This window comes from Excalfactoria chinensis, chromosome 1 (assembly GCF_039878825.1).
Source record: "Excalfactoria chinensis isolate bCotChi1 chromosome 1, bCotChi1.hap2, whole genome shotgun sequence".
Classification (NCBI taxonomy): domain Eukaryota; kingdom Metazoa; phylum Chordata; class Aves; order Galliformes; family Phasianidae; genus Excalfactoria; species Excalfactoria chinensis.
This window is the reverse complement of record NC_092825.1, coordinates 148177108-148204058: the sequence shown is the minus strand read 5'-3', so window position 1 is coordinate 148204058 and position 26951 is coordinate 148177108. Positions and strand designations below refer to the sequence as shown.

General features: G+C 36.8%; 1 protein-coding gene across 1 annotated transcript in view; it reads right to left on the bottom strand.

Annotated features, from left to right (window-relative positions):
• KLHL1 (kelch like family member 1) overlaps positions 1-20035 on the bottom strand; it is a 181724-nt gene extending 161689 nt beyond the window's left edge. Inside the window, exon 1 of the mRNA XM_072355084.1 lies at positions 18975-20035. Within this exon, the coding sequence (XP_072211185.1) occupies positions 18975-19468 (494 nt within the window). The 5' untranslated portion in view covers positions 19469-20035. The remainder of the gene's footprint in view (positions 1-18974) is intronic.
• Positions 20036-26951: the final 6916 nt, after the last annotated feature.

Sequence of the window (26951 nt, the reverse complement as noted above, 5' to 3'; positions counted from 1 at the left end):
CTTACAAACAAAATAGCACACGTAGCTGAATAGATTCTCAATTACTCAGAAAACAACCTTCATTTTTATATTTTGGATACTGTAATGTCTCATTTCAGTTATATTTTTTAGATAAAATGTTGGTTTTTCTCTGTGCTTCTGTCCCTTGGTGCCCATTCTATGGATCTTACTGACGCTCGGCTGTTAGCAAAATCTGAAACACTGCTTAACTCAAAATGTAACCAGACAATTTTAAGAACTCAAAATTTATTTATTTTTAAACAGGTTGTCAGTGTCATCACAAAACTTCTGAAGAGATATCAAGATTCAAGCAGAACTGTAAGAAAATGTTAAAACTTTTTTTTTTAATATTTTTTTATGTTTATGTTTCTTCTCACCATCACCCTTAAGAACTTGTCTTTCTCTTTTGAATCATACCTATCTGTTAATTTTACTGCTACACTTGTGCAATATGAGCAAAAATCAGAATATGATGTGACTCATATTTTTTCAAAAATAAATTACAGTATCAGAAAACTAAAGTTGCAGTACCTTCCAGTTTCTCTTTGATATTATTAAATCTATATATATATAAATTGGGTTTTGTTTTAGTAATAGAAGCTGCCATGTGTTTATGAACAAAAGAAGGCTTTTGTTTTGTTTTTGTTGGACTGGATGATCTCTAGTGGTCCCTTCCACCCCTACGATTCTGTGATTCTGTGATTCTGTGAAGTAAAACATAGTGCTGCAGTGAGAATAACTAAATGAACGTTTTTACAGAGCATTTGTGAACTCTGCTCACCGCACAAATATTATTGTCAGTATTACTCCTCACTGACATGCTTTTATACCTTGCACATAGAGATGCCACATACAGGTATCTGAAACGATTTAACTTGTTCTCGTACATCTCACTCAGTCTTCAGATGGCAACACAGAAAGTACAGTCACCAGTAGATCCAGTGTAGTATCTGTCAAAGTATCTTTGCTATCTTAGGGCTTCTAAAATGACAGTAGATGCCTATGCATGAGGAACTGAATTAAGCAATTCCTGGAGGTTGGAGAACTACTTATCTGGATGTTTAAAAGAACTTCAGCAATGAGATTTTCAGCTCTCTGGATACCCTTAACATAGATGTTTCTCTTAAGATGGCAGTATGTGCTACATCATAGGCATGGAAGTTGGGTATAAGGAATCCTAAAAAGACTGCAGAAATATTTAAAGATAAATAAAGAAGGTGCTGGAGTAGGTATTATTTTGACTACAAAATGCAAAATAAAAGTAGAGAATTTGTTTATATGTTCTTTGAATTTACTACCAAAAACTGCTGCATCTTAATCATACATTTAATAAAATTAAAATCCAAAATGAACTGAGGAAGATTGGTCATGTATCCGGCTGCACAATATGAATTATATATAATGCAATATAAACTCACAGCTTTGAATTTGGGTGCTGCCTACAAAAACAAATTCTGCATTTATCCTTTCAGCTACGAAAACTGCTGAGCATAGGGTTTACAACAACTGCATACAGTACAACCAATGGATAAATACTCTCCAAACTGCTCTCATCTCATGAATATTCTTTAGGCTAAACCTCTGCTGAAGCCAGAAGGATTCCACCAAAGCTGCTAAGTGGGAGTAATGCTACTGTGATCTTCTATCGTTATTTGCATTTTTTTTGGTTGATGGTGGCCCACAAACCATAAGCTGTTTCAGTAACAGGCAATGACAATATTATGATTTCCCAGGCATCAATCTGTGGGAGTGATAAATAAACCCATATTTTAAAATTCTAACCTCTACCTCAGAATCACAAAACTGTTTAAAACCAACACAAAATATGAAAATAATCTTCCAAATATTTTATTCAGATGAATGAAATATTAGTCATATGATTTTAAAACCTCCTGTCTGTATTGACTTAGATCTATCAATGCCTGCCTGATAAAGCATGTTGCGATGAAGCATGCAGCTAACTACATGCAACAGCACAACATTCTCACTTAACGCTCAATGATTTGTCAGCTTAGTGAAAAACTCTATTGTAAGAAGAAATCTGCAGTACTCATCAATCAGGAGTCTCTAAGGCAAACAAGGTAGTGCTAGTGAATGCAGAGTTAATTTGCCTCAGTGCATAAACAGGAAATTTTAAGAAATTAGTAGATGGCTCTTATTCAAGGATTTCCAACATGGTGGTTTAGTTTTACTTAGTTTACATTCTCAAATCAGCAAAGTCTACATAACCCTGTATTTATTTCCCTACAGTTCCAGGAAGCGCCTTTTTAGAGTTCTGTTCTTTGGAATACTTTACATACACTCATGCATAAACATACCGTTTTGCTTTTGTCTGTCTGTCTTTTCCTTTGACATTAGGCACACAGGCTCAGTTTTTTCTAGCATTACACTAGGAATAAATGCTATATAGCTTTTTCTTATTGAAATTACATGCATACAGAATACTATCAGTTAAATGTGGTTGACACGCTAAATTTGTTCAGTCATATCAGTTGCATTTTTTTTCTGAGTATCCAAAACCTTGCAGACTTTCAAAAAAGTGTTTGAAATCCTATGAGTTGCAGTCTCATTTAAAGTGAACATAATTAAGCTTTTGCGCTAGTAAAGTAAAATCCATACCGATTTGTATTTTCTTCTGTAATAAAAACTGAGCTGTTTCTAAATGTCATTTACAGTTAATCTGTCTAATACTGAATTGTACTTACACCTCCCTTTAATTTTCTTGTCAGTCTGGAGGCAGAACAAATGTATGGCTAAGGGAGGCTGAGGACAGAGTTCATCACTCTCTCCAACTGCCTGAAAGGAGATTGTAGTGAGGTGGTTGACAGTCTCTTTTCTTGGATGACAAGCAATAAAACACAAGAAAAGACATAAATTACACCAGAGAGGTTAGAAGAAATGTGTGCCGGGAGTGCTGGGAATAATTTCTCAATCTTTCTAGATCTCCACAAATGAATGGTGATTGTACACTTCTTAATAGCACGACCATGTATTTCCCCCTCTCTCTCTTTATTCATCTCCCTTTGAAGGACACAGAATGCTAAAGGAGTTAGAGAGGAAAGGCTTGATTCATCACACTGAATTATTGTTTTGTAATACATTTTAAACAATGAGATGATCTAGAAATATTCATATTTTCTCACTGCTACTATAGGAAGTTCCTGTGTTCCTCACCTTCATTCCTCATCTTGGTGTGGTTAGTCGTCAGTAGAGCCATGGGCTCCACTGTGAATAAATATGAAGAAGGCAGACAGGCATGGAACTTGTACTCTCACCTTGTTTAGGAGAATGGGGAAGCCTTGCTTTCAGCCTCTGTATTGCTTTTGGTTAAGATGGAGTTCATTTTCTTCAGTGTCATTTGTACGATGAAATTTCAACTAAAAGAGCTGACAATATATTTTTGTTTGTTTGGTTGGTTGGTTGTTACTATGCATTGATTTCACGCAGTTGAGGTCTATTCTGCTTCTCACACTGCCATGATAACAAGGAGTCGTGGGATGCACAAGAAACTAGGAGGACACAGAGACTGGGCAGCTGACCCCAAATGAGCAAAGATATATATATTCCATATATAGATTATTGTCTTTCCTTATATATTATATAATACAATATATATATTCTATATATTTTCTATACCATATGATGTCATGCTCAGCAATAAAAGCAACAGAAACAGGAAAGATGAGGGGCTGGAAAGATGAGAGATTTTCAGAGTAATCGTGTGTGTCTTGTAAGAAACTACTAAATATGACAGAGACGTGCTTTCCTGGAAATGACTTAAACATCTGCTTGCATATGGGAAGTAGTGAATTAATTCCTTGTTCTATTTTTGACAGAAAGTGCAATTTTTGTTTTACCTATTAAACTGTTTTCACCTCCACCCATGAGTTTTCTTACTTTTACCCTTCACTCTCACACCACACTGGCAGGGAGCGAGTAGCTGTGTAGTGCTGAGCTGCCTACCAAAGTTAACCCACAACAGTGGACTGGTCATAACTGTGGATTGGTCACAAAGCCTTTAACTAAAATGCCATTACTGTAAGCTCTTATTCAAGAAAACAAATACATTCTTATGTAAATTACTGGAACATTAAGTTTTCATCAAGATATTTCCTGAATGAAGCTTCAGATTTAGCAAGAGAGCAGAGTACTTTTAGTAAAATGCTTGTTCTATAGCATAAGCTGTTATTTAAATCAGCTGTGATATCAGAATAATGGACAGGAGATCCTGATGTGGCACCAACTTTCAAAGCAACTTCACCCCACTATATGTATTCTGTTCCAAGGGAACTGATAAAAAAATGTAATAATAATCATTAATATATACCCGTATACATGAGGTATCTTTGGAAATATCAAACCAGCTTCTGTAGAAGCAATAATGCCTTTACAAGTTTTACCTAAAGGTATTATCAAGTCTGTGAATATGAAATGAGCAGTAGTTACTCTGTTTTCTGATAAATCTTTTAACTTCTTCCGCCAAAGTATCTGAAAGAACCTGTCTTGTTATAAAGGAAAAAATTAGACTTTTAATGAATCAATAATTAGCTAAAGTATAGAAAAAAAGGATTGGAATAATTGGTCATTTTTCATAAAAAAGATTTATTTACATAGAGAGGCACCCCTAAAGAACCTGCATTGCTGGGTTTGTTGTTAAGCATCTACCTAAGCAAAATAAGAATGCAAACTCTTTCATTTTAATTATTAAGGAGAATAAATCTGACCATGAAGATGTAAGAGTAACATTATTTAATGCATGAAAAATATATTTCAATATTAAAAAACTAGATGAAATTCAGTATTAATAATTTTACAAAGAGATGGGAGAAAAATCCAAACACATAAAAATCAATAGATTCTACATTGTCTCTTATCACTTAGAAAAAAAGCTCAATTAACTGTGGCTAATTCCTCAGAAACGTCATTGAAATATCAAAGGGAAAACAAGAGGGGAATTCAGTTTTAGGTTTTATTATGAAAGGAGCCTGTAATCAAATGTAAAATTTTGCTAAGATTAACGTCTATAACCAGCTATATTTCAATATTACATGTGCAGTGCATGCCAAAAATCTGCCAACACAGCCAGCATGTGTTTAACTTCACAAAAAAAGAAAAAGGTGCTATGCTAATCTTTAATCTTAATCCTATTTTTTGTTCAACATTGTAATTTTACTCTCATCATAAAGGGTTTTGGGTTTTTTTTGTTTTTTTTTTTTGTTTGTTTTGTTTTGTTTTGTTTTGTTTTGTTTTGGTACTTAATCACAAAATACAGAGTTTTATGGTTTGTTTGTTTGTTTGTTTTGTTTGTTTGTTTGTTTACAACAGCTTTTCAGCATCTGTATTCTGCAAGAATGGAAAAACAATCTCTTTGTGTAAATGTGCCCTATAATACACAGCATGCCATGACACTGATTGGATTTAACAGAAATATTTCTTACAATCATCTCTTGAATTATATGCCATAGATTTAAGATGATGCCTTGGCTTGTCATTCCTAGCTTTGTCTTTAATGAATTGTTTATTCCTTTAGGAAGTCAGTTACTGGTAGTATCTTTTAACTACACTCCTTCCAAATGAAGAGTCAATTTTTTATAATTTTCTCTAATCAAATCCTCTGAGTGTGAAATTCTGTGAAAATCTGTACGCAAACAAATTAGAATCTGAAGAAAATCCTGTAGGTTTTCAGTAATCTAGGCAACTTTTACTTCTATAGAAAACCAAAAGTAGAGATTTTATGAATAATCAGAAAGACAAAACTGTTTGTGATGGTGTGACTTACTTGAGGAAAAATTAATAACATAATTTTCTGCAGAAGCTACACTCTGTTCTTCCTTACAGATCAGTATATACTGCAACCACTAATTGGACATAATAGGAAAGACCGACTTGAGTCATTTGTCATGACTGGAGATTTTACTATGTATGTTCTCACAGCTTATAAAGTAATGTTTTCATGAGGCAACAATAACAACAAAGCATGATGCTATGGAATGAGAAGGAAAAGGAAATGAGCAAGGCAGAGAAATCAGACAGACAGAAAAAAAGAAAGATCACTTGGGAAGCTGATTTCTTTGTTCTGAAAAAAATTCTTACATTAATGCTCTCCTTGGCTTGCACAGTCAGTGGATAGGTGACCTGTATTTCACACTACTGCAGTCTACAGAGTAATTGAAGCATGAAGAGGAAGTAAAGACAGATCAAAATAAAATGTTTCTCATTTCAGTCTTTGAAGCTACATACGAGAATTGAAAACAAAAATTCTGAATACTATTAATCATGTAGTTAAGAAAACTTGTATTAATATGGGACCATAAAACACATTTTTAAGCACCTTACTTGTGGCTATCTCCAACCAGCCATGCCTAATAGACTTCTTGTCACACGGATAAGCCTTCACCTGAGCTTTCATAGAAGGTTTGCCCTTGTTCAGTTTTAGTGGAATCATTGCAGTGAAGCAGCATGGTATATACAGCTGCAGTTAAGTGGAAACTAATCCAAATGATGCTATTTAAATGCACATTGAGAGGGGCTCACAAAGACTTCAATCTGAAAAACAAATTAATCATTTTCCTCTTACTCGTTTTCTTTCAAAATACTATCAGGAAGACAAAAATTTTAGAGTTGCTTATTTCAAAATTCATTTATCTCTGAATGATGATATTTTTAACTGACATTAGAAACATGCATTTCATGTTCTCCAAACATGAAAAATTCACAAATGACTTCAGTGCTTTCTTCTTTGTGCTGAAGAATCCCTTTCAAAACATTCTTATTCAGCATCTAACTTCTGCTATGTATTAAACTTTTATATCAGAGTTAAACTTTTATAAGGTTTAAGGTTATAAAATATTAAGACAAGAGTTGAGCTTGTGAGATGTTCTTCTTAAAGGAGGGAAAGTACATCTACTAAAAAGGGGAGAAATGCACATTTCCTTACTGCTTCGCAGAAACGCTTTTCTGTTTCACAAGGCTTTTTTGCTTTGTTTTGGTCACAGTGTATTTAATTTTGGCATATTCTTGGCAGAAAAAAAAAAATGTAAAAGGAAAAAAAAAAAAAAAAAAAAGAAAAGGAAAATAACCTTTAAGTTCTAACAAAATGAAATTATTACAAATATGTCTTCAGAATTACAATTAGTTTGTCTTGACCAATCCAAAAATCTGATAAGGCACTACTGTTCACTAAAGGTAGGATATATTTTAACTGCAGTTAGTAGTTGAATTGTCAATAGCTATAGTACACTCTAACTTCAGTGCAGTTGGTATAAATTCAGAAATGTTCATCCACAATGCCTCCATATGAAATTCTTACATACACCTCTTAAGCACTTCTAACATAATATGAATAGATGAATGCAAGTGCTTCAGTTATATATATATATATATATATATATATATAAAGTAGTATTTAAAAAAAGAAACCTTCTCCATATCATAGAATCACAGAATCATAGAATCACCAAGGTTGGAAAAGACCTAAAAGATCATCCAGTCCAACCGTTCACCTATTACCAATAGCTCCCACTAAACCATGTCCCTCAACACAACATCCAGTCGCTCCTTGGACACCCCCAGGATCGGCGACTCCACCACCTACCAGGGCAGTCCATTCCAGTGCCTCACCACCCTTTCTGAGAAGTATTATTTCCTAATGTCCAGCTTGAAACCATTCCCTCTAGTCCTAAAACCATTCCTCTAGTCCTAGAATATAAATGTTTACCGGATTGCAACTATCACTTTCAATTGAAAAAGTAGCTTAAAATTTCATACTTATCTTCTGAGATTTCCAATTTTTATTGCAAACTTACAGGTATAAGAATTTCCATTATAAAGATCTGTGATGTGTAATTCTTGTCCTCTTTCACCTTTTAATTAGACCCTTCTGCAAATTGAGTTACATTTTTATCCTAAAGTCTCTGTAGCTGTAGCTGTAATTTCAAGTAACTCTGTGAAAGTTTATTTTTGCTTCAACTGTGTATTCTCTTTTAATTCTTCCTATCATTTTCCTTAAGCTGATCAAGTTCATTCTGCCTTCCTTGTTGTGAAACACATCAGAAAGGTAATACTCAGATTCTTTTTCACCCTTGTCTATTCTACACTGCATATGCATATATAGCATAAAAGTATTCTATAAATTTTCTGATGGAAATTTGGGATGTGCACTACAGACATCCAGGCACTTCTGAAGCATGATCCATTCAATTTCACAACAGACGTTCAATCATCAATGTATGTCAGCTTGACAGTGGCTGACTTAATAAGCATGTGTTTCTCAATCAGCTATAAAGAGTGTAGGAAGATACAGCAAAATAAGTCACCAAAATGAAATGCAGTATTCTGTAGTGAATGGTGATACTGTTCCCCTTGTAATACAAAAACCTACTAATGCCTCTATAAGAAAGCACTGAACTTTTAGTTCCTCACCAAAATTAATATTCTGTTTCTTTCAGACCTCATATTCTTCAAAGCAACAAAACAATAAAAAACAACAAACCCTATATAGAATTATATCTTCTTCAAATACAACTAACATGGAGCGCCTCACAAGTTTTAGAGCAAACTGAACCATCCATATCTTCCAAGCCCAGCTCCTTTCAGGTTCATGGATGCTAAGCTAGATGTAAATCAAAAATATTGGATAAAAGAAGACAACTAATATTTTTCACTTTTCAGTTATATTGAATAAAATGAAACTCAACATTTAGAGTTTTCAGTATTAGGATGTGGACAGATGGTAGATGGTAGCAAGTGAACAAGCTGACCTATCATAAGATATCACTGTCTCTCCACTGACATACAATAACTGTCCCTGCAAATGCTCCTCAATTGATGTAGCTTTGAAGCAAAATGAATTAAACTGCCATGAAGCAGCAGTTCACTGTTACCTCACAGCTATTTTTTATGTTGTTTTATTTTATACTTTCTCAGCTCCCTTGTTCCTCAGTTAAAAAATAATTCTTCTGATTTCCAATCAGTTTCATATTAAAGAGTCTCAACAATCTCCAGTGCAATAAGGCACGCTAGTTTTTAACCAAGACTTGGTTGTCAATATTCTACTTCGTTCTGAAATATGAACAAATGAATATTTATTTATTTATTTAATTTCATAAAGGTATCCTGTCCACTTTAATTCTGTAGTGCATCTAAAGAAGGTTAATGATAGTACTACTTGAGTAAAAGTAACTTAAGTTCATCCAAATACTTGAACCCTCCGTTAATACTTGGATCCTCTCTTACTTGCATAACTATTTGATGCTCTATCTGGACCATTCCTTAACAAATTTCTGCTATTCCTTATTTAACTAATGCACATAATTTCATCACGCAGATAGAAAACTCCTTCTGAGAAGCAGATCCCACATTCTCTTTACCCAGTCAAACTGCATACAATTGTTAGGCCTATTAATAAATTGGTAAGTCCATTAGCTAGTTGACCACGGGACTAGATGTCTTATTTTTTAGATTAACAAAAGTAAATTGGTCAAAATCCTATTAGTGAATGAATACATCATTGTAAAAATGAGCCTAAAATAGCTGCACTGATGTTAACTGCCAGCAGTTTTATCCAAAAAAATTTGGCAAAGTTGACAAATTGTTTTGGTTCTGATAATCCAACAAGCAATACTACCACAATGAAAAATCTTTGCAGATCCAAGCAGGATACTAACAATTAGCACAGTTTCTCTAGCATGAATCTCATTTGCCCAAAATATTCTAATTATAATGTAATACCTACAGATTGTTCTATTCCCAGAAACTTTTCTTATCATGCTTCATTAAATTAATTTGTGATGAAATGTAGAGATTTTAGAAGAAATGCCATTTTAAAAGGTCATACAGCAGGACCAATAGATATTTTGAAACTACAGTCTTAGAGGAAGAACAGTAGAGCTCTTTTGGCCCTGTTAAGCTTTTAACTAAAATGGTATTTTCTGATACAAAATAATAATATGTCTCATTCCCCTTTGAGGCTACATCTTACTGAGTATTCTGTAGCAGCAAGGGCTATTAAGCTTGAAATACTATGTTGATAGTAATCTAGAAGCTTTAATTTAACAATAATTAAGCATATTTGTAAAAAGGACAAGAAATATGGAAAAGCTGTAAAGTTGTAAAGCAGATTAGATCCTAGGTGGTGGCAATGTTATACCAAGTATGTATAAAAAATCTATTGTTATGAAAAGGGGGAAAAATAAAAATAAAAATAGAATAAGTAATGACCAAACATCAAAAATAAAAAGAAATGAAAATAATTTAATAAAGTATCCGTTAAAACTATCTATTTGATATTCAATATGGTCAGAAGGGGAGAAGCATTGCCAAGAAAAAATATGCATCATGCAATGAACTGAAGGGTTCCATTCTGATAAATAACTGCATTCAAAAAGATTTAGAAATTTGTAGAACAGAACCATGTTGTGGCTTCTGAAATTAGTAGTTTCCTGTTTTCCATCCTATCTACACAGATAGAAACGTAAAACAGTGCAGATGTTGAAATGTGTAGATACTTCAACTTTTCCCATGTAAAAACAGACATGCTGATATTTTTCTGCTTCATTTAAGCTGCTTTCATACTTCTCTTCAAAACCTTTAGCAAACAATATTATTTGCACAATACTAGTCAGAGCACTTATCATCTGCTTGTAACAGAATGCACAAACCATCTGTTATATTTTTTTTTTCAACTGATGTTTTCACATGCTAACATGAAAACCAAAACAAACCAAAATAAAAACCCTGAAGTATTTTTGAGCTTTTCCTACTGCACAGTAATTATAGGTGGCTCTATTTAGAATACTAGGACAGGCTAGGACAAAAGACTCTGAAGAGTGAAGATATTTGACTTCACATATGCCTAGCCATCCATTGTTGTAATATAACAATTACTTTGCAATTAATAACAAAATTAAAATTAAAAATCCATTCTTCCCAAAATTCACGCTTGTGATAAAATATTCTTGTTATTTCTCAGTTTTTCCGTAGCTTAAACTTTTCCATTAATGTTTTAGAAATGTTCGTCTTAATGCATAAGGGAATTAAGTTCAATGGCAGAGAAAAGATTGAAGAAGCATCTGTATCAGTTCCGTATCACTGAGATTTGGAAGGAAACCCTCTGATGATTTCCACTTTCAGGAGGATGACTTTTAGAAGGCAACACAAATTCCTTTCTTCCCTTTCTCTTCCTTTTTTTCTGACACAATTCCCAATCACCACTACAGACAAAACAGGACACGTCAAACAGCAGTCTCCTTGATTAGATGTTCTGTTCTCAAGTTGCTGTCTCAATGCTCTGTACTCTCTTAGTGTAAGAGAATTATGAGTCTTGCACATAAAAAAGATGATAAACTTTTAATCCCCATACAAAATGTTTGCATTTTTTAAAAACTACCAGCATTTGGAGCAAACCTTTTCACAGAAAGATACAGGCTGATTTTTCAAGAAAGATTACTTGATACTCTTCCTGCTTTAAAGAAAAAGGGCTGTCCTTCTTAGACACATCATGTTTGGCAGATGTTTGTCTGGCCTTTCTTTTAATCACTTACATTAAGCAGTCCACTAGGCTCCCAGGAATCTGTTCTGGTGCTTCACTATCTATAGATTCTGTTAACTGCTGAATGTCTGATTGCAATTTAAGCCCTTTAAGTCTTCTCCCAATATTCCCTTCACAAGAGAAATAGATCAATACTTTTATCAAATGAAAAAGGAAAATATGTTTACTACAGCAATTTTTTTGTATGCCGTGTTTCCTAAAATTCTAGGATTTTTACTTGGAATTTCTCCAAAGACAGTAAAGTGGGGCTGAAACTCTACCAAATCAGATTGTTTCACAGGTTATGCATCTGTCTGTACATTCCTTTGGTTATTTTTTAAGCTGCAGAATTGTATTGTTTACTCATATTTTACTTGTTCTTTACAACTGAATTTTTTTTTTTACAGAAGTGTTGCATGATCATGTGATTCCAGTGGGTATTTTTCCTGATTATTCTTTCAGCAGTCTAAGTTGAACTGTTCTATATTCACTTTTTAGAGGCTGTCTCTTTTTTTTCTTCAGGGTTCTTTTAGATTCTAATTCTGCACTGTCACATACTGACGATACTGCAAATCTGAAGTTATTATTGTATTGCATTCCTTATTTCTTCTCCCCACATACTACAACACTCTATTTACAAAGCTGAGAAGTATCAACTAGAATCCAAAGAAGGATTCAGACCTAGAACTATATTCAGATAAGATGGCTTAAATGTCTGTTTATACCTGTCCAGAATTAATATCACCCTCTATTTGTGTTTTGGCCTCTTCTTTGAGCGTTGCACAAAGCTTCACTACAGTAGCAGCAAAAAAGATACTATGGGGTAAAAACAATGCTGTGTTTCCCATGTGGTTAGAGAGGTAAGGAGGATAGCAATAGATGACAAATCCAAGCATTACAAAAGGTAGATCATCCAAGTGTTGATAATACGCAGTAAAACAGAAGGCTTGACTGATGCAAAGAGAAAAGAATGACGAATTATGCATTCCACATAGTGAAGCCAGTCACTATTAGGCAATAAGAAAGTGCCATAATTGACAATCAATTCAGCGTGATAAAGATTACTGTTTTAGATTCAGGAAATGATTCTGAAAGGGACTTTTAAAAAATACATTTCTGTCTTCCAAACTCATTTTTAGATAATAGCAAGCACTGAAACAGTGCCAAAGAATGAAAGAGAAAGTGCCTTATTTCCAATGAGATCTAATAGCAAATGTTTTATTTCTAATATTCATTTTAATGTAGTAAACTGGAGCAAATAATTCCAAATTACATACATACGACACAGTAATAGGTCTTAATACTTTCCCCAAGTGTATTTTGATTTGTTTTTGATATTTAAATACTCATGTTCATGCTTTGTTTTCTATTTTATTTCAACAAATCAATTTAAGAAATTCTGCTTCATGTAAAATATATATTTAACCCATGAACTGATTTATCTGATTCAAGGTAAAAGCATCTTTGTACAGACACTAGGCGAGGCTAGATGTTCTCTGATTTTGAGAGCCTGATTAAGAGCAGACCAAAGGTTACCCCTATGGCTTAACTTCTACTTTAAAGCACACAGGCATATCAATCCAGCTGGGACAAGTACAATGCAAAAAATTCCACATGAAATAGCAAAAAGGGAAGTGTAAAGATGAGATATGCCTACGTAAGTGGAAGAATGGATTGTGGATCCTAATTGCTAAAAAAAGCATACAAGACAGACAATATCTAACTAAGAGTGGAGAAATTCATGTACTAGGAAATTCTGTGAAGAGATTATAATAAAAGTTTTAGAAGAAAAAGTTTTCACCTGAGACATGCAAATCTGAGATATAAAAGAGCAATCTCTTAAGCCATTTGCAACAATGTCTAATAAAATATGTCAATGGAATAAAAAGTAGGTGTTAGAAAGCAAGGATCAAGTAGTAAGAGTATATTAACCTATATGCACAGTACTTATGAATTTAACAGATTCCAGTGATATTCTCCATTTTGTTCCATTTATCTTATGTAAGTGAATTTTACTGCTCACAAAAATAGCACAGAAAAAAACAAACAGAAACAACAAAAAAACCTATAACTGATTTATTAATAACTATATAGGAATGCAAAAAGTATGTATATATGCATAAATATATGCATATATGCATGCATACCCACTTTTTACATTATCACATATTGTGATTTAAAAGAATGCAGATAATACAAATTTAGATGTCTACATGTATACATGTACATCACACTTCTAGTAATAAAAACACTGTTTTTACCAGATTACGGAGTTTTTGAATGACTACAAGAATCTAAAAACTATTCTTCTATCTAAGAACTACAAGAATCTAAAATGCTACTCTTCTCCGTACTCACTTTCTCATTAACTACAGAAAGGGCAGACAACATTTCCTTTTCTTAATGATGTATGTGGAGTTCCTGAGCTCCTTTGGTTTGTTCAGTTCAGTTCAGAGGAGACTGAGGGAAGAACTCATGGTGGCCTACAGCTTCCTCAAAAGAAGTGGAGGTGCTTATATCTACTCTCTGCACTCAGAGCCATGGAAACTGCGTGAGCTGTGTGAAGGGATGTTCAGGTTGGATATCTGGAAAAAGTTCTTCAGCAACATAGTGGTTGAGCAGTGGAACAGGCTGCCCAGGATAATGGTCATGGCACCAAAGATTGACAGAATTCAAGAAGCATTTTGACAATACATACAGACACATGGTTTAATTTTGGGGTAGTCCTGCATGAAACTGGTAGCTGGAGTCAGTGATCCTTGTGGGTTCCTTCAAACTTGGAACATTCTATGGCTGAAGAATATAATTTTATCCGATACTTAAATTACATGGATAGCAACAACAAAAATAACTTTTAAGTCTTGGTTTCTTGTGTATTTACTTATCCCCATTTTTTAGAGCAGCACCTTTGCATGCATTCGGGTGAGGTATATGCTCTTTACTCATAGTACGAAAATCTACCAGTTTGAATTTGCAACGTAGACTTCAGATTATGTCCTTCTTTTTCTTTTTTCTTTTTTTTTTTTTTTTTTCAAATTTATTTGAATACTAAACATTCAAATTAAACATTTATATATGAATTAGTCATTCTAGACTAAAGTTACACTCAGTGAAGGAAAACAGACATGTCTGGATGACAATTTCTCTTATTCTAATGTGAGTACCTAAGAGATAAGATAAAACCACATCACCAAATTACTGACACTTAGGGGCCTTACTGACCATTAGATACAGCAAATGGTACCATCAACCTGGCAGCAGTCCAGGAAAGAATTTAGAAGAACAGGGGAAAAGTGAGCACCAGAAGGAATGCAGGAGTGGAAATTCTCTAAGAATTCCATTAGAACTAACAAAGGAGCTGATGGAAGCTCTGAAGGATGCTGAAATACTAAGAGAAGGAAACAGTGGCAGAAAATGAGAGGTCTGAACAGTTTTTAAACAATTAGAGGACCGTTGGACTTGGTTTGTGTAAGCATCTAGGACAAAATATAAGAAAGGACAGTTCTATAGCAGAGTACATCACAAGAGAAGTCAAGAAAAACAAGTGAGACTGTGTGTGAGAAGAGCCTAGGATTTCAATGATATAGTCATGAAAGGTTGAGACTACGTAAAGGAGAGCATGACTAGGATAAGATCCAGAAGGAGAACAAATAATTAGAACAAAAAGAGTTTAGAGAGAGTGGAATTAATGGAACTAAGTTTGGGAAAAAGAGAAGTGCATAAGTGTGCCATGACAATCTCAAATGAAGCAGAAGGTTCTACAGAGTTCTATCCCTTCAGCTGCCATATCCCCAAATCTTTTGCATAGACCATACACAGTCATGACTGTAATTATCCACACAGCTAAGAATTGCCTTCTGTCATTAGTTGTTCTACTGACTCAAGTGACAGTGAATCCAAAAGTTTCAGACCTGCATCCCAGGGAGGACAAAATAACAACACATGACTTCTCTTCCATTTCCATTCTTTCCTAAAAGCGAGCAAACAAACCTATCTGGAGGGGAGGGGGGAAATGGAGTTTTTGAGGTAAGCAAAGCCTAAGACTTCAATGTTAGGAAATTCCATAAATGGAACGGTAGTGGGTGCTCATGAGTAATTATGTCATCAAAGTAAAGGTTTGATTAGTTAAAAGCAAATAAGGCGTTCTGTCACACAATGAGCAAGGAAAGAATAAAATGCTGTCTGCTTATTAAGTGAGTACTATTCATTTTGTGAGTTGCTTAATAGGTCATGTAGAAAAAGCTAACATGATCACACAAAAACTCCATTACAAATACACAGGAACTGATGGATATATAGGAAATCTTGGAACTGGTATTTTTCAAGCTTTTCTCAGTTGACTTTAAATGTTAATTGCAAATCCATTGTATAGATTTTTATTTTTTTTTTTCCTGACAGCTTTTTCTTATATAATTAAGATCAAAACAGGATCTTTGATGAGATTTCTTATGCAGTCATTTTGAAATTTGACATGCAAGCTGTAAAACAATTTGATATGTAGGCTTTTGAACAGCTTCAAACAACCAGTGTTTTAACACTAACTGCTCACTATAAAACATTTATTTTTTTTTTTAAAACAAATATATATGGAATGTAGAACACTTACTTCAGTATACTGTGTCATGCATAATGATAAAAGGTCTTCCTAAGGCCAGTGGAACTATCCATACAACCCTGTTTACACATGTGAAATATCTGTACAATTAACCCAACAGGATGTTCTTTAGAAGCACGCCAAAACAAATTAATAAAACAAAACTCAACCTTCCTATCCTATGACATAAATTCCATATTTCCCAGAATATTAAAATGAAGTATTTAACTGCAAATAGCCCCAATAAGGGAGTTCTGCATACATATATTATTGGAAAAAAGAATTCCAGAACAGAATATGGGTATTGAGCAAAGGAAACAACATAAAGCCAAAACTTTGTTGACTGTCTTCTCATATTACATACTACCAACGCCACACTTCTGGAGATCTCCTGTTTGCTACATTTGACATATTGTGGGTACATTTCATGTTGAATTCTCATTGTTTTCACAAAACAAAAATGTTATTTTCCCAACAGTTCATATGTTTTAAAGTAGCTGTAAAATACGTACTGAAAGAACCAGGGGGAACGGTTTGAAATTAAAAAGGGAGATTTAGATACTAGGAGAAAATGTTTTGCTCAGATGGTGATGAGGCACTGGAACAGGTGCACAGAGAAGCTGTGGATGTCCCATCTCTACAGGAATTCAAAGCCAGGCTGGATGAAGCCCTGGGTGGCCTGATCTGGTGCGTGGCAGCCCTGCCCACAGTTGTGGGGTAGAACTCAATGATCTTTAATGTTCTTTCCAATTATTGTATGATTCTGTGACTCTGTGTTCAGGACAAAATACTGAGGGGGGCTATGAGCTAACAATTTTATACTCACTGTACAGAAAAATGCAGACGTTAGTCTGAAGGCTTGCTGAGAGTTAAGAATGTATGTCTATTTACATATCTGGTAGCATCTATCATTCAGGACTAAAGTACAGTTATAAATATACAATCATATTTCTCCATAATGAAGTAGAAAAGTTGGCATCATTTACAAAAAGATAACTTCTACAAAAAAGAGCAGATGTTGAGGCACAGGAAGATTTTTGGACCACGGAATCAGGTAGGCACTGGGCAATCAAGAACATAACAACATTTTTGCAGTATTTGATAATCTCAGAGCATTCAAAATTTATATGCATAAACTTAATGGTCTTGGACAGAAAAACAAAAATGAAGTCTCAGACTATAAAATATCTTAAACATTTTCATATTTCAAAGTGGCATGTTCATTAATAATACAATGATATCTACATTATTTTGAATTTTGGCAAACTTTAGCATACAGCTTCAACAAGTCTAATAGCTATTGATTATTAGATGTGTTGTTTCGCTAGCCATTAATGAAAAACATGTAAGAAATGGGCTATGAAATCACACAAGGAGTAAATCAGATATGTACTTATGTGACGGGATGATTTACTGGTGATAGGTGGATGGTTGGACTGGATGATCTTGGGGGCCTTTTCCAACGTTGGTGATTCTATGATACTATGAGGGAGTTCATTCTAGAAAGTCAGCCCTTATGGACAAATCAAGTGGTGCCATCAAAACTCTATAAGCATCTGCCAGTATGTATATCTCTGAAGACACCCAGCAGTGCTCATTATATACAATCTATACAATGGTATTGTATTTGTAGCAGTTTTTAACCTATTTTGTTCAGAAACCTTGAAGAGTGAACCTTTTATCTTACCTCTCTTCATAGTTTATCTTATTTTTTTTTACCAAATCCTATAAGCATCTAATGATCTTTGAATTCCCTTCCAACCTAAGCCATTCTACAATTCTGAGATTCTTGTTCAGTATAACTTCCAGTCTTTACAGAAATTATAGCATCAGCGACCTTTTAACCTATAACATAAACTGTCATTCAGCAGCTACTCGACATTCATTTAAATGATACAGTTACTCTGAAAAGAACCCCACAATTTAGAGTTCAAAGCAGAGAATGTATACATTAGAATATATTCCCCACTTCTGTAATTTGCTCTATGAGGAAAAAAAAAGAAAAGCTGGAATTTGATGTATATGTACAGCTAATCTAATAAATAAATAAATAAATAATAAAAAATGCAGTTATCTCTTTATCTAAATAAAGTATTCGACATATTTTACTTTTGATCAGAAGTTATTGGCATAAGAATGTTAGATGTCTCTTTTCTATTTAGAAATAGAAATGTATGTTTATTTTCCACAGAACAAGCAGTAAGTGACAAATGAGCTAGCAAAAAAATTGCTATAGCCATTGGGAACTTGGGCTGTCAGAATTAAACCAATGAAGAGTTTCTCATCCTCATATGACAGCACTTCTGGAAGCTCTGTCAGAGCAACATTTCCCTCTCCTAATAACTTTAATTTCTGTTTGTGCTGGGGAGTGCGACTGAGAAGAAAAGGTTCAACATTCAAAGACATTCCACGTGAAGCTACTACAACCTACAAACTTGCCGGTTCTTAGGTCTTCTCAGGTATTACTCGGTTCACGACTCTTAAATCCTTACCTTTCTTTAACACCATTTAGAGAGAGACTTCCAAGAGAGAAGACGTGGCTATTTCAGCGGTCACCTGACACCTCACAGCGCAGAACATCACCACCTCACACTCGTATTTCGGTGAACTTCTCCATAAGTGAGGTGACTAGAGCTGGCAGCGCAGCAGACCACGCTCCCCCGGGACCCCAAAGCCACCCTCCCGCTTCTCTCCCACAAACCGCGGCGCCTTAAACGGAGCAGTTCCGTACCCCAGCTCCCAGCAAACTTTCCTCCACGCGCCCCGCTCCCGTAGCTCCTCCCAGCCGCACGGCAGGGGCACGGCCTCCCGCTGCCCCCGGCCCGCGCAGGGTGAGCCAACGCGCTTCCCTACCTGTGCCCGCCTCCGTCACCTGTTGCGGGGCCCCCGCCGTCCGCGCAGCCCCTCGGCGTTTCTTTCTGCTCCGGCGGCGCCAGGGGCTTCTCGGGCTCCCGGGCGACCTCCATCCTGCCGGGCGCCGCCTCCGCCTCCTCCTCTTCTTCCTCCAGGGACTCCACGTAGAAGACAGTGCGGGGCGGCGGAGGCCCCGGGCCGTGCCCCCCGCGGGGCCGGCCGCCGGCGGGCAGGAGCGTCCCGTTGGGCGGGCTGGCGGTAGTGGCCGCTGAGGAGGAGGCGGAGGAGGCGGATTTCTTCCAGAAGGCGCCGTTTCCTCTCTCCTGGCTCTTCAGCAGGCGGCTCTGGCTGGGCCCCCAGTGCTCGAAGCTGCTGTCGGGCGGCAGGCAGCCCCCCACCGCCGGGCCGCCCGCCGGCGAGGGGTGGCTGAACAGTTTCCAGCGGAGGCGAAGGATATGCTTCACGTCGAAGTCTTTCCTGCCAGAGCCGGACATGGTGCCGAGGCGGGCGGAGAACGCGGGCTGAGGCGGGACTCAGGGCGGCCGGGCAGGGCCGGGCGGCGGCGGCGGCTGCTGCTCCGGGCAGCGCTGCAGGGCGAGGGCTGGCAACCGCCGGCAGGAGGGAGATGCGCGCACACACCAGTGCGGAGAGAGAGGGAGGATGGATGGAGCGATGCACAGAGCCGAGAGGAGGTAGAGACACCCAGCACAGGGAAGGGAGAGGAAGAAATGCCCAGAGCTGACGAGAATTGCACGGTGATCAGTAGAAAGGGGTGGAGAGAGAGGCAGAAATGAGAGACACCTCTCAGGGGAGACAGGCACTTGCGAGAGAAGAGCGGGTGAGAGAGATTGCAAAGAAACGGTAATTTGATGAACAGAGGGGCTAGCGGAGCCGGCGGCCGGAGAGGACCGGCAGCGGCAGCCACAGCAGGAGGCAGGTGGTTCTTCCTCTGCCTCCTGGAGCTCCGTGCCCGGGCGTTGTTGGAGGAGGAGAAGTCACCTGGAAGCCTCTCTCCACCTCCCTCCTTCCCATCCCATTTCTCAGGGGAGTCCCATGCCTGCAGTTATCTGGGATGGCAAAGCCAGAGAGCTGGTGCAGGGTTAAAGCAGGGCTCCTTTATATATGCTGTATGTAGGAGGAGGGGGGGGTTGGGGAGAGAATCACGCCTGTGAGTCTGTCAAGGTCCTCACTGTGCAATTTTCTATGTGTCTCAGTGCCTCTTGCCAAGCCGCCCCCTCCCTTCCATGTGACGCAGATGTGCTCTGGGGCCATCAATGTGAAGAGACACAGGGAAAGGGATGCTTCAGTCATCCTTACACAAGTAAGTCGGCAGGTCGCTAATTGTCTCTCACAACCCCTGCATCTCCCTCTCCAGCACCTTGCTATTTTAGTTTGGATTACACTATATAATAACTGGGAAAAAAATATATGGAAACAAATGCAGCAGTAGCAGTAAACATAAGAGCATGAATCACAGGAGTACAAACTTAATGGACTGCATGCTGACTGGATGAGGTTACAGGTTAACGATTTATTCTGCAGGCTCCATTCATTAGCCTCTTGGCTCAGTGTTGCAGTAGCAGTAGAAAACACAGGCTAGACAAACAGCATGTCAAACTGAAATAGTACTACACATCTGTTTCTTACCTTTTGTATGTGCTCTTAATGCAGTCTGACAGTGCTAAACCCAAGGGAAGTTCCTTCACAACAGAGAAATCTGTTTGGGAACATCTGCCCACATGGGATGGATGTCACAAAGTATTCTGTGCATCTGGGACATGATTGTGGAATTAAAAGCTTCATGGTGAAATGTGGGAGAAGGATACTACACTGCAAAACTACACTTGTAAATCACAGTGCATGAAAAGTTACTGGAAATAAGACAACATACAGAATGCCTGAAATCCACACGTCCCTTAGAAAGTAGTATTTTAGAAAAAAGGTGTGTTGCTTGGGAAGTACTGAAAAAAAGTTTCCTCGGGGTATTCTCTGCTTCAAACTGCTTCATTGATGCACTTGTGAGCCTCCAAAAGTCTGTTATACTACCTCATTATGAATTTAGGAATAAAAGTTGAAGGAACTCAACTTTTTCCTCAAGTTGGAACATTCTGACTCCTCATTCATAAAACACTATAGCTTTAAAAATCCTCCAGAGAAACAGAATTCAAACATTAATTAACAGTTTTATTACTGTTCTGTTTAGTTTGTCACTGCAGCTGTACTTCTAGTTGCAAACCAATACCAGGCTTTCTGTTTTAAGTTCTGTATCGAACAGAACAAGAAATTCAGGACATAAGCTCCTACTTTCTAGGGAAGAAAAAGTTATGCTGTGCATTTGAGATATTGATTTATTCCACAACCGGACTGCAAACTCCATAGTCTCTCAGTATTGCTTTCAATATTCAGTGATAATAAATAAATAAAAATAAAAACAAACCCTTTAAAGAAAGCAGAAGAGAATGCTTTTGTCTGAGAACTGATGTGAATGAATATATACATATGCACTGCGTGGCGGAACAATGTGAAGAAGAGCATAGAAATCTTCATCGAGAATAGGATTAGACTTTTATCATTTCAGAGAATTCAGAAATGCGCACCTTATGAAAAGGTACGTGAAATCATCCATAATAAACACCTGGTTACTTAATGTCTGATTACAAGCTAGAAGAGATGTCTAGAATATCAAATGATATTTAATACCTTTAATTCATTGGGAAGGACTTGTGGAGGATTGCCTATTTTCCTTACCCTGTTGAAATTCTCAGATAAGATTAATACTTGATTAACATATTAACACTTCAGTTAATCATTTGATGTGAGTAGTCAATAGATTTTTATTTAGTTTCATCTAAACTGTTGCATAGATTTTCTTTCTTCTGTTACTTAGATAAATATAAATGACAGTATGTTGTAACATCTTTATTTTTTTTCTAGATGTACTTTAGTTGTCACTCAATGAATGTATGACAGATCACCCAACAAAGTGATTCAGTCCTTTATCAGCTTTCCACTGCAGACTAACAAGCAATTATAATGAAAAAAAATTATTACAGATTGTTGCTTCAATTACACCAGTAACTAAAAGTCTTGCGTTATTTTTAATAGTTGAAGTCTCAACTCTTCAGTGTATTCTGTGTAGGGTTTTGTATGCATTGTAACAGTACTTGATTTGCTCCCATTTTAGTATATATAAGCATTTTTTGCAACTAAATGATACATTAATTTAGTATATGCACCAGATTTTTCACAAGCATCTTACAGTTAATTTCAGGTATGAAAATGTATTAACATTTCTCTATAATCAAAAGAAATCTAGAAAGCTCTCTTATTCAGAGCACATTCACAAGTATAAATAAAGTATTTTGTCAATGTACAGTGAACAGTAGCTACACCAAAAAAAGCTACACTGGAGAAGTATCTGTTGTCACTACATATACTTCATGAATAAATTGTTTTTCCTAGGAAAAAAAAAATAATAAAAAAGATGAAACTGTTTTTTTTAGTTTTTCAGAGTTTCTTATGTTCATGTTTCCCTGCAAGCACTTTTGACATATGCCAGTGAGGCAAAGGACATCTTCTAGACTACTGCATGACAAGGTGAACACAAATGTCTTTTAAATTTCAGTTGAAATTTCTGTTACATAATATGATTAATTCTCTAGGTTATCTAGACGTAGTGTGGTAACATCTGAACTTTCTCCTCCACCCCGGAAACATAAAAGTGATTCTCTGTTGTAGGTCTAGGCACCTTGCTCACATACAGTACAGAGCACAAAGAATTACAACAAAAACATTAGTTTATTAGTCAGTGATGTCTTAGACTATATGTAGGGGGTTGACATAAACACGTGAACAAATATGTGAAAATTGACATCTCTTAAGTTACTGAAGGGAAACGTTTTGATATCTTAAGTTCCCCTCCTTACCCATGAAGTGTAACCAAGATAATAACAGATGTGGATAAATTGTCAAGTCCGTTACTGTCAAGTCTGTTACATGCTAGAACATACTGTATTACATTGGTTTTTTGTTTATTAAATGACATATTTCTGAACTCTTCACCTCTTTCATCTTCTCCAGAATAATAACCACACAGAGCTTGAATAACTTCAGTAACTTTGCTTGGAAGTGCTCATGGCTTTTTCTTCTTCATCTGTTTAGTTAGGTTAAGAAATAAAAGAGGATAGTTTTTAGATCTCTGGTGTGTCATGTTTCTGAAAGTTTCTTTTTATGTTTCTAATGCTTTGCTTACTAATTATATTCACAGTTATGTCTGGAAAAAAGAAAAAAGAAAAAAAAAAGATTTCTGCTCATTCTTTTTAGGAAAAAATGGCCTAGAGATATATATTCTTTTAATAAATCTTCCAAGAAATAAAAACAGTTCAGTCAAAAGGACTTCGTAATCAATACCCAAGTTGGTCAAATTTGATTAACCCCCTTTTTTTCTTCTTCCCATTAGTGGCCTAATTCTTTTTTTTGTTTGTTTTTCACGTTTTACATTAAGTCACTGACATGTCTTTCCCCATACCCCAGCAAAAATTGGTGGATTGGAAATACTGATAAATTGTAGTTGTATTTATCAATTGCTCAAATAGGCAGCAGATTCTAAACAGAAGAAACTTAGTATAATTTAATCTGCTAACGATAGAGTTAAGGTTCTAAATAGTTATCTCTGTCTGCACATTCTATACATGAAGTCCAAACACAAGTCTGAAGGGGATCAGTGGTGATGCATATTATTGTGGACTAACCATTATTATGAGGGGTGCTCTGAAAGCAGCGTCTCCTATTTAATTATGTTAGCCCACAATGTCAGATGGGAGTGTTTATGGCCCTGGCTGAACTTCCTGCCAATATCCCAGTATGTTTGGGTGCGCTGTGACAAATGGCAGCAGAGGAGAAGTCTGACAAAATGGCGTCTGACAAGGAACTGCATGTGAACCAAAAATGTGACAGTGAATTTTTCCCATGTGGAAAATATTGCACCCATTGACATTCATTAACATTTGCTGAATGTTTCTGGATACCAAACAATGGATGTTGGCACAGTGAGGCCATGGATGATGTGTTTCTGCATTGATGACAGCAACAGTGGGTTAGATCTGTTGGTGAAGACTTTTATTAGTGTGACATGCAGGTTCTTGTTCATCTCTGGTAAAAATGCATAGCTAATGGCTCTGACTGTTGAAAAACTGTGTTTTGTAGCTGAAAATTTGCTCCATCAAATAGTGTTATTCTATCTGTTGTAGTTTCCATGAAAATAAATAGGAGGCATTACTTACAGATGGCATACATAATAAGGGAAATTGTGATTAATAAGAGGAAGTATAGAAAGGATATAGCTGTCAGCAAACTAAAAGCATTAAGGGTAATTTTATGATTTAATTTTAACTTGTCATGTAGTTGTAATCCAGAAGAGAGTAGATCTTGCTGAACAAAAAGCAGAAAAAGGAGAAGTTACTGTGCTTAGAATAATGATAGTAGAATGAGCAGTTTTAAAATAGTTCTCACTTGAATGTGAGAATTCTCACATGAATGAATGAGCATGTACTTCATTTATAAAGATGCTGATTTTGTAGGTGGTTAATCATGCATTCAGGAGCAGGAAGTGTTAAAATCTTAGAGTGTTAAAAAGATGCTATGAAAACATAGCTATAAGAATACTCAAGCTAAAGAAATTGATGGGATTGGATGTCCACCAAGAGGTCCAAACTTTCTGAAAAAAATGGGAGCATCATGCATGATAAAAACATAATGTATTACACTTATTTTTAAAACTTCTGTCATGTATAAAGCTTTATGAAATTCTGAATCAGTATAGATAATAAAAATGCAGAACTGGGTAAAGATGACAGTAATGAATAACAAAGCAATTGTGCATAATGTATCCCTATAATGCTTTGAAGTTGTTGATCTGATTTTCCTCTCAAAATACTGTAAATATTTCAACAGAAATGACTAAACCAAGGCAAGACAGCCACGCTTAGTAACTATGATTGTTTTCTAATGAAAGGAAAGAAAGAACAAAACTAGAAAATCGGTAAGCCAGAACTTATTTACATATAAACTCTTGTGTGTGTTTTATCCATAGTGAGTTTTCAACTGAGGTTTCATTTCAGAAAATGAGTTTGTTTTCAAATAAGTTAAAAAGTTACATTGTGTTCTTTCACAAACTTATCAGGAATTGGGATAGTATAGGATAGTTGTCTAGCTGTGGTCACATGACCAGCTACAATCATTTAAGAGAGTAGCAAGAATTTTCAAGGCCCTGTTGGATGAGGCTCTGGGCAGTCTGATATAGTAGCTGGCACCTCTGCCTATGGCAGGGGGGTTGGAATTAAATGATCTTTAAAGTCTCTTTCCAACACCCCTGCTAAGGGAAGAGCTGACAGCCACTAGATCAGTCTGCTCGTGGTTCTATGATTCTGAGCGATTCTATGATTCTGAGCGATTCTATGATTCTATTTTCTTCTCTGAAGTTACTTAACTGCCCCCTTAGTAATGCTGGGTAAAAAAATGATAGATTAATTAAGTGCTGATTTAAACAGGCATTTTATTCTTTACCTCATGAGCCTAGACAAACACTGCCAGTTACTGTATACTGAGGAACAGATGCCTCTTAAAGTTGTAGAAACACAGCCTAAAAAAGCAATTTTTAAAGTCAAAATTTCACTTAGGAAGAGTAAATGCTACATGATTTGTCAAGGATAAAAAAATCACAAGTAAACTATGTCTTGAAAACATAACAGTGTAAAATTATGGAAATAATGATTGAATTCATTTTTTCTTACTTATTTTTACTTTTTTTCTATTACTCTTAGTGGCTTTAAGACATTGTCCTTCAAGTGAGGTCAAAAATATTGCGGTTCTTCAATTCCAAAATTAGTTCCCATAGTATCTCTGTGATAATTATCACTTCAGTGAGGGATGCCTAGTTTGTGCATGCCTACAAACAATTCCCTAGTGCAGGTTTAGCAGAGCTTGCACCTTTGCGCTTCTATGCCTTACTTCACCTGTTGTATTAGGCATCAGCGAGATCTCGTGCTGTAACGCGATAGGTCTTCCCATGCTCAGTAATGCATATGTATTAGATGAAATAGGAGCCCTATATAAGGGACTCACGAGGTTAATTAAACGCCATTTTACCACCCACCACATTGGTGTAAGCAGTGCGTAACTTGGCCACGGGGCCGTCGGAAGCACATTACAAAGGACGTGATTCCTTAAGGTTACTTGATTAAGGTAACATTTGGTGCCCTCTCTGAGGCACGTCCTGGGGGTAGTGTGCGACGGCTAACTGCGTGGCGGACGCAAGTCCTACGGTTAGATCCCGTAGAAGCGCCTCGGTGGGCGGAAATTGAAGCAGCTGATGTTCTACCTGCGGTTCGGTCGTAAGAAAACGAGGACCGTGGAAGACTGCGGGACTACAGGTCTCGAGTATATACAAAGGGTGCAAGGACGTACGGTGTCGCGCACCAGAAAAAACAATGGATTCCGTCATTAAGGTAGTATCACGAGTTTGTAAAACTCACTGCGTTAGAAATGTTCCTTCTAAGAAGGATATAGCTGCCGTCATCTCCTGTTTGGAGGTGGCGCAGATTTTACCCTCCCCTAGTAATCTGCTCGATTCGGAGCGGTGGGATTCTTTCACCGCTGCCATGCTCCATAGAGCAATGCACGAGTATAAAGCGGAGGAGTTAAAAACCTGGGGTTTGGTCCTGGGTGCTCTTAAAGCCGCTAAGGAGGAGAAACAAGTCCAGGCCATCGCGACTGGGGTTTTTGGTCTGGATACTGGGACGTCCGGGGTCCCGGGGGGTGCGGAGGAATCGCTTTCTGGCGGCGACTCTGCACCCAAAATGGCGCCGGCCACGCCGGCTGTTTTCACAATGGCCATGGCCGCGCCCGAAACAACTCCGGAAGAGAAGGCGGAAGTTGTGTCATCTGGGGAGGCGCCACCATATTATCCCCGCCTATACC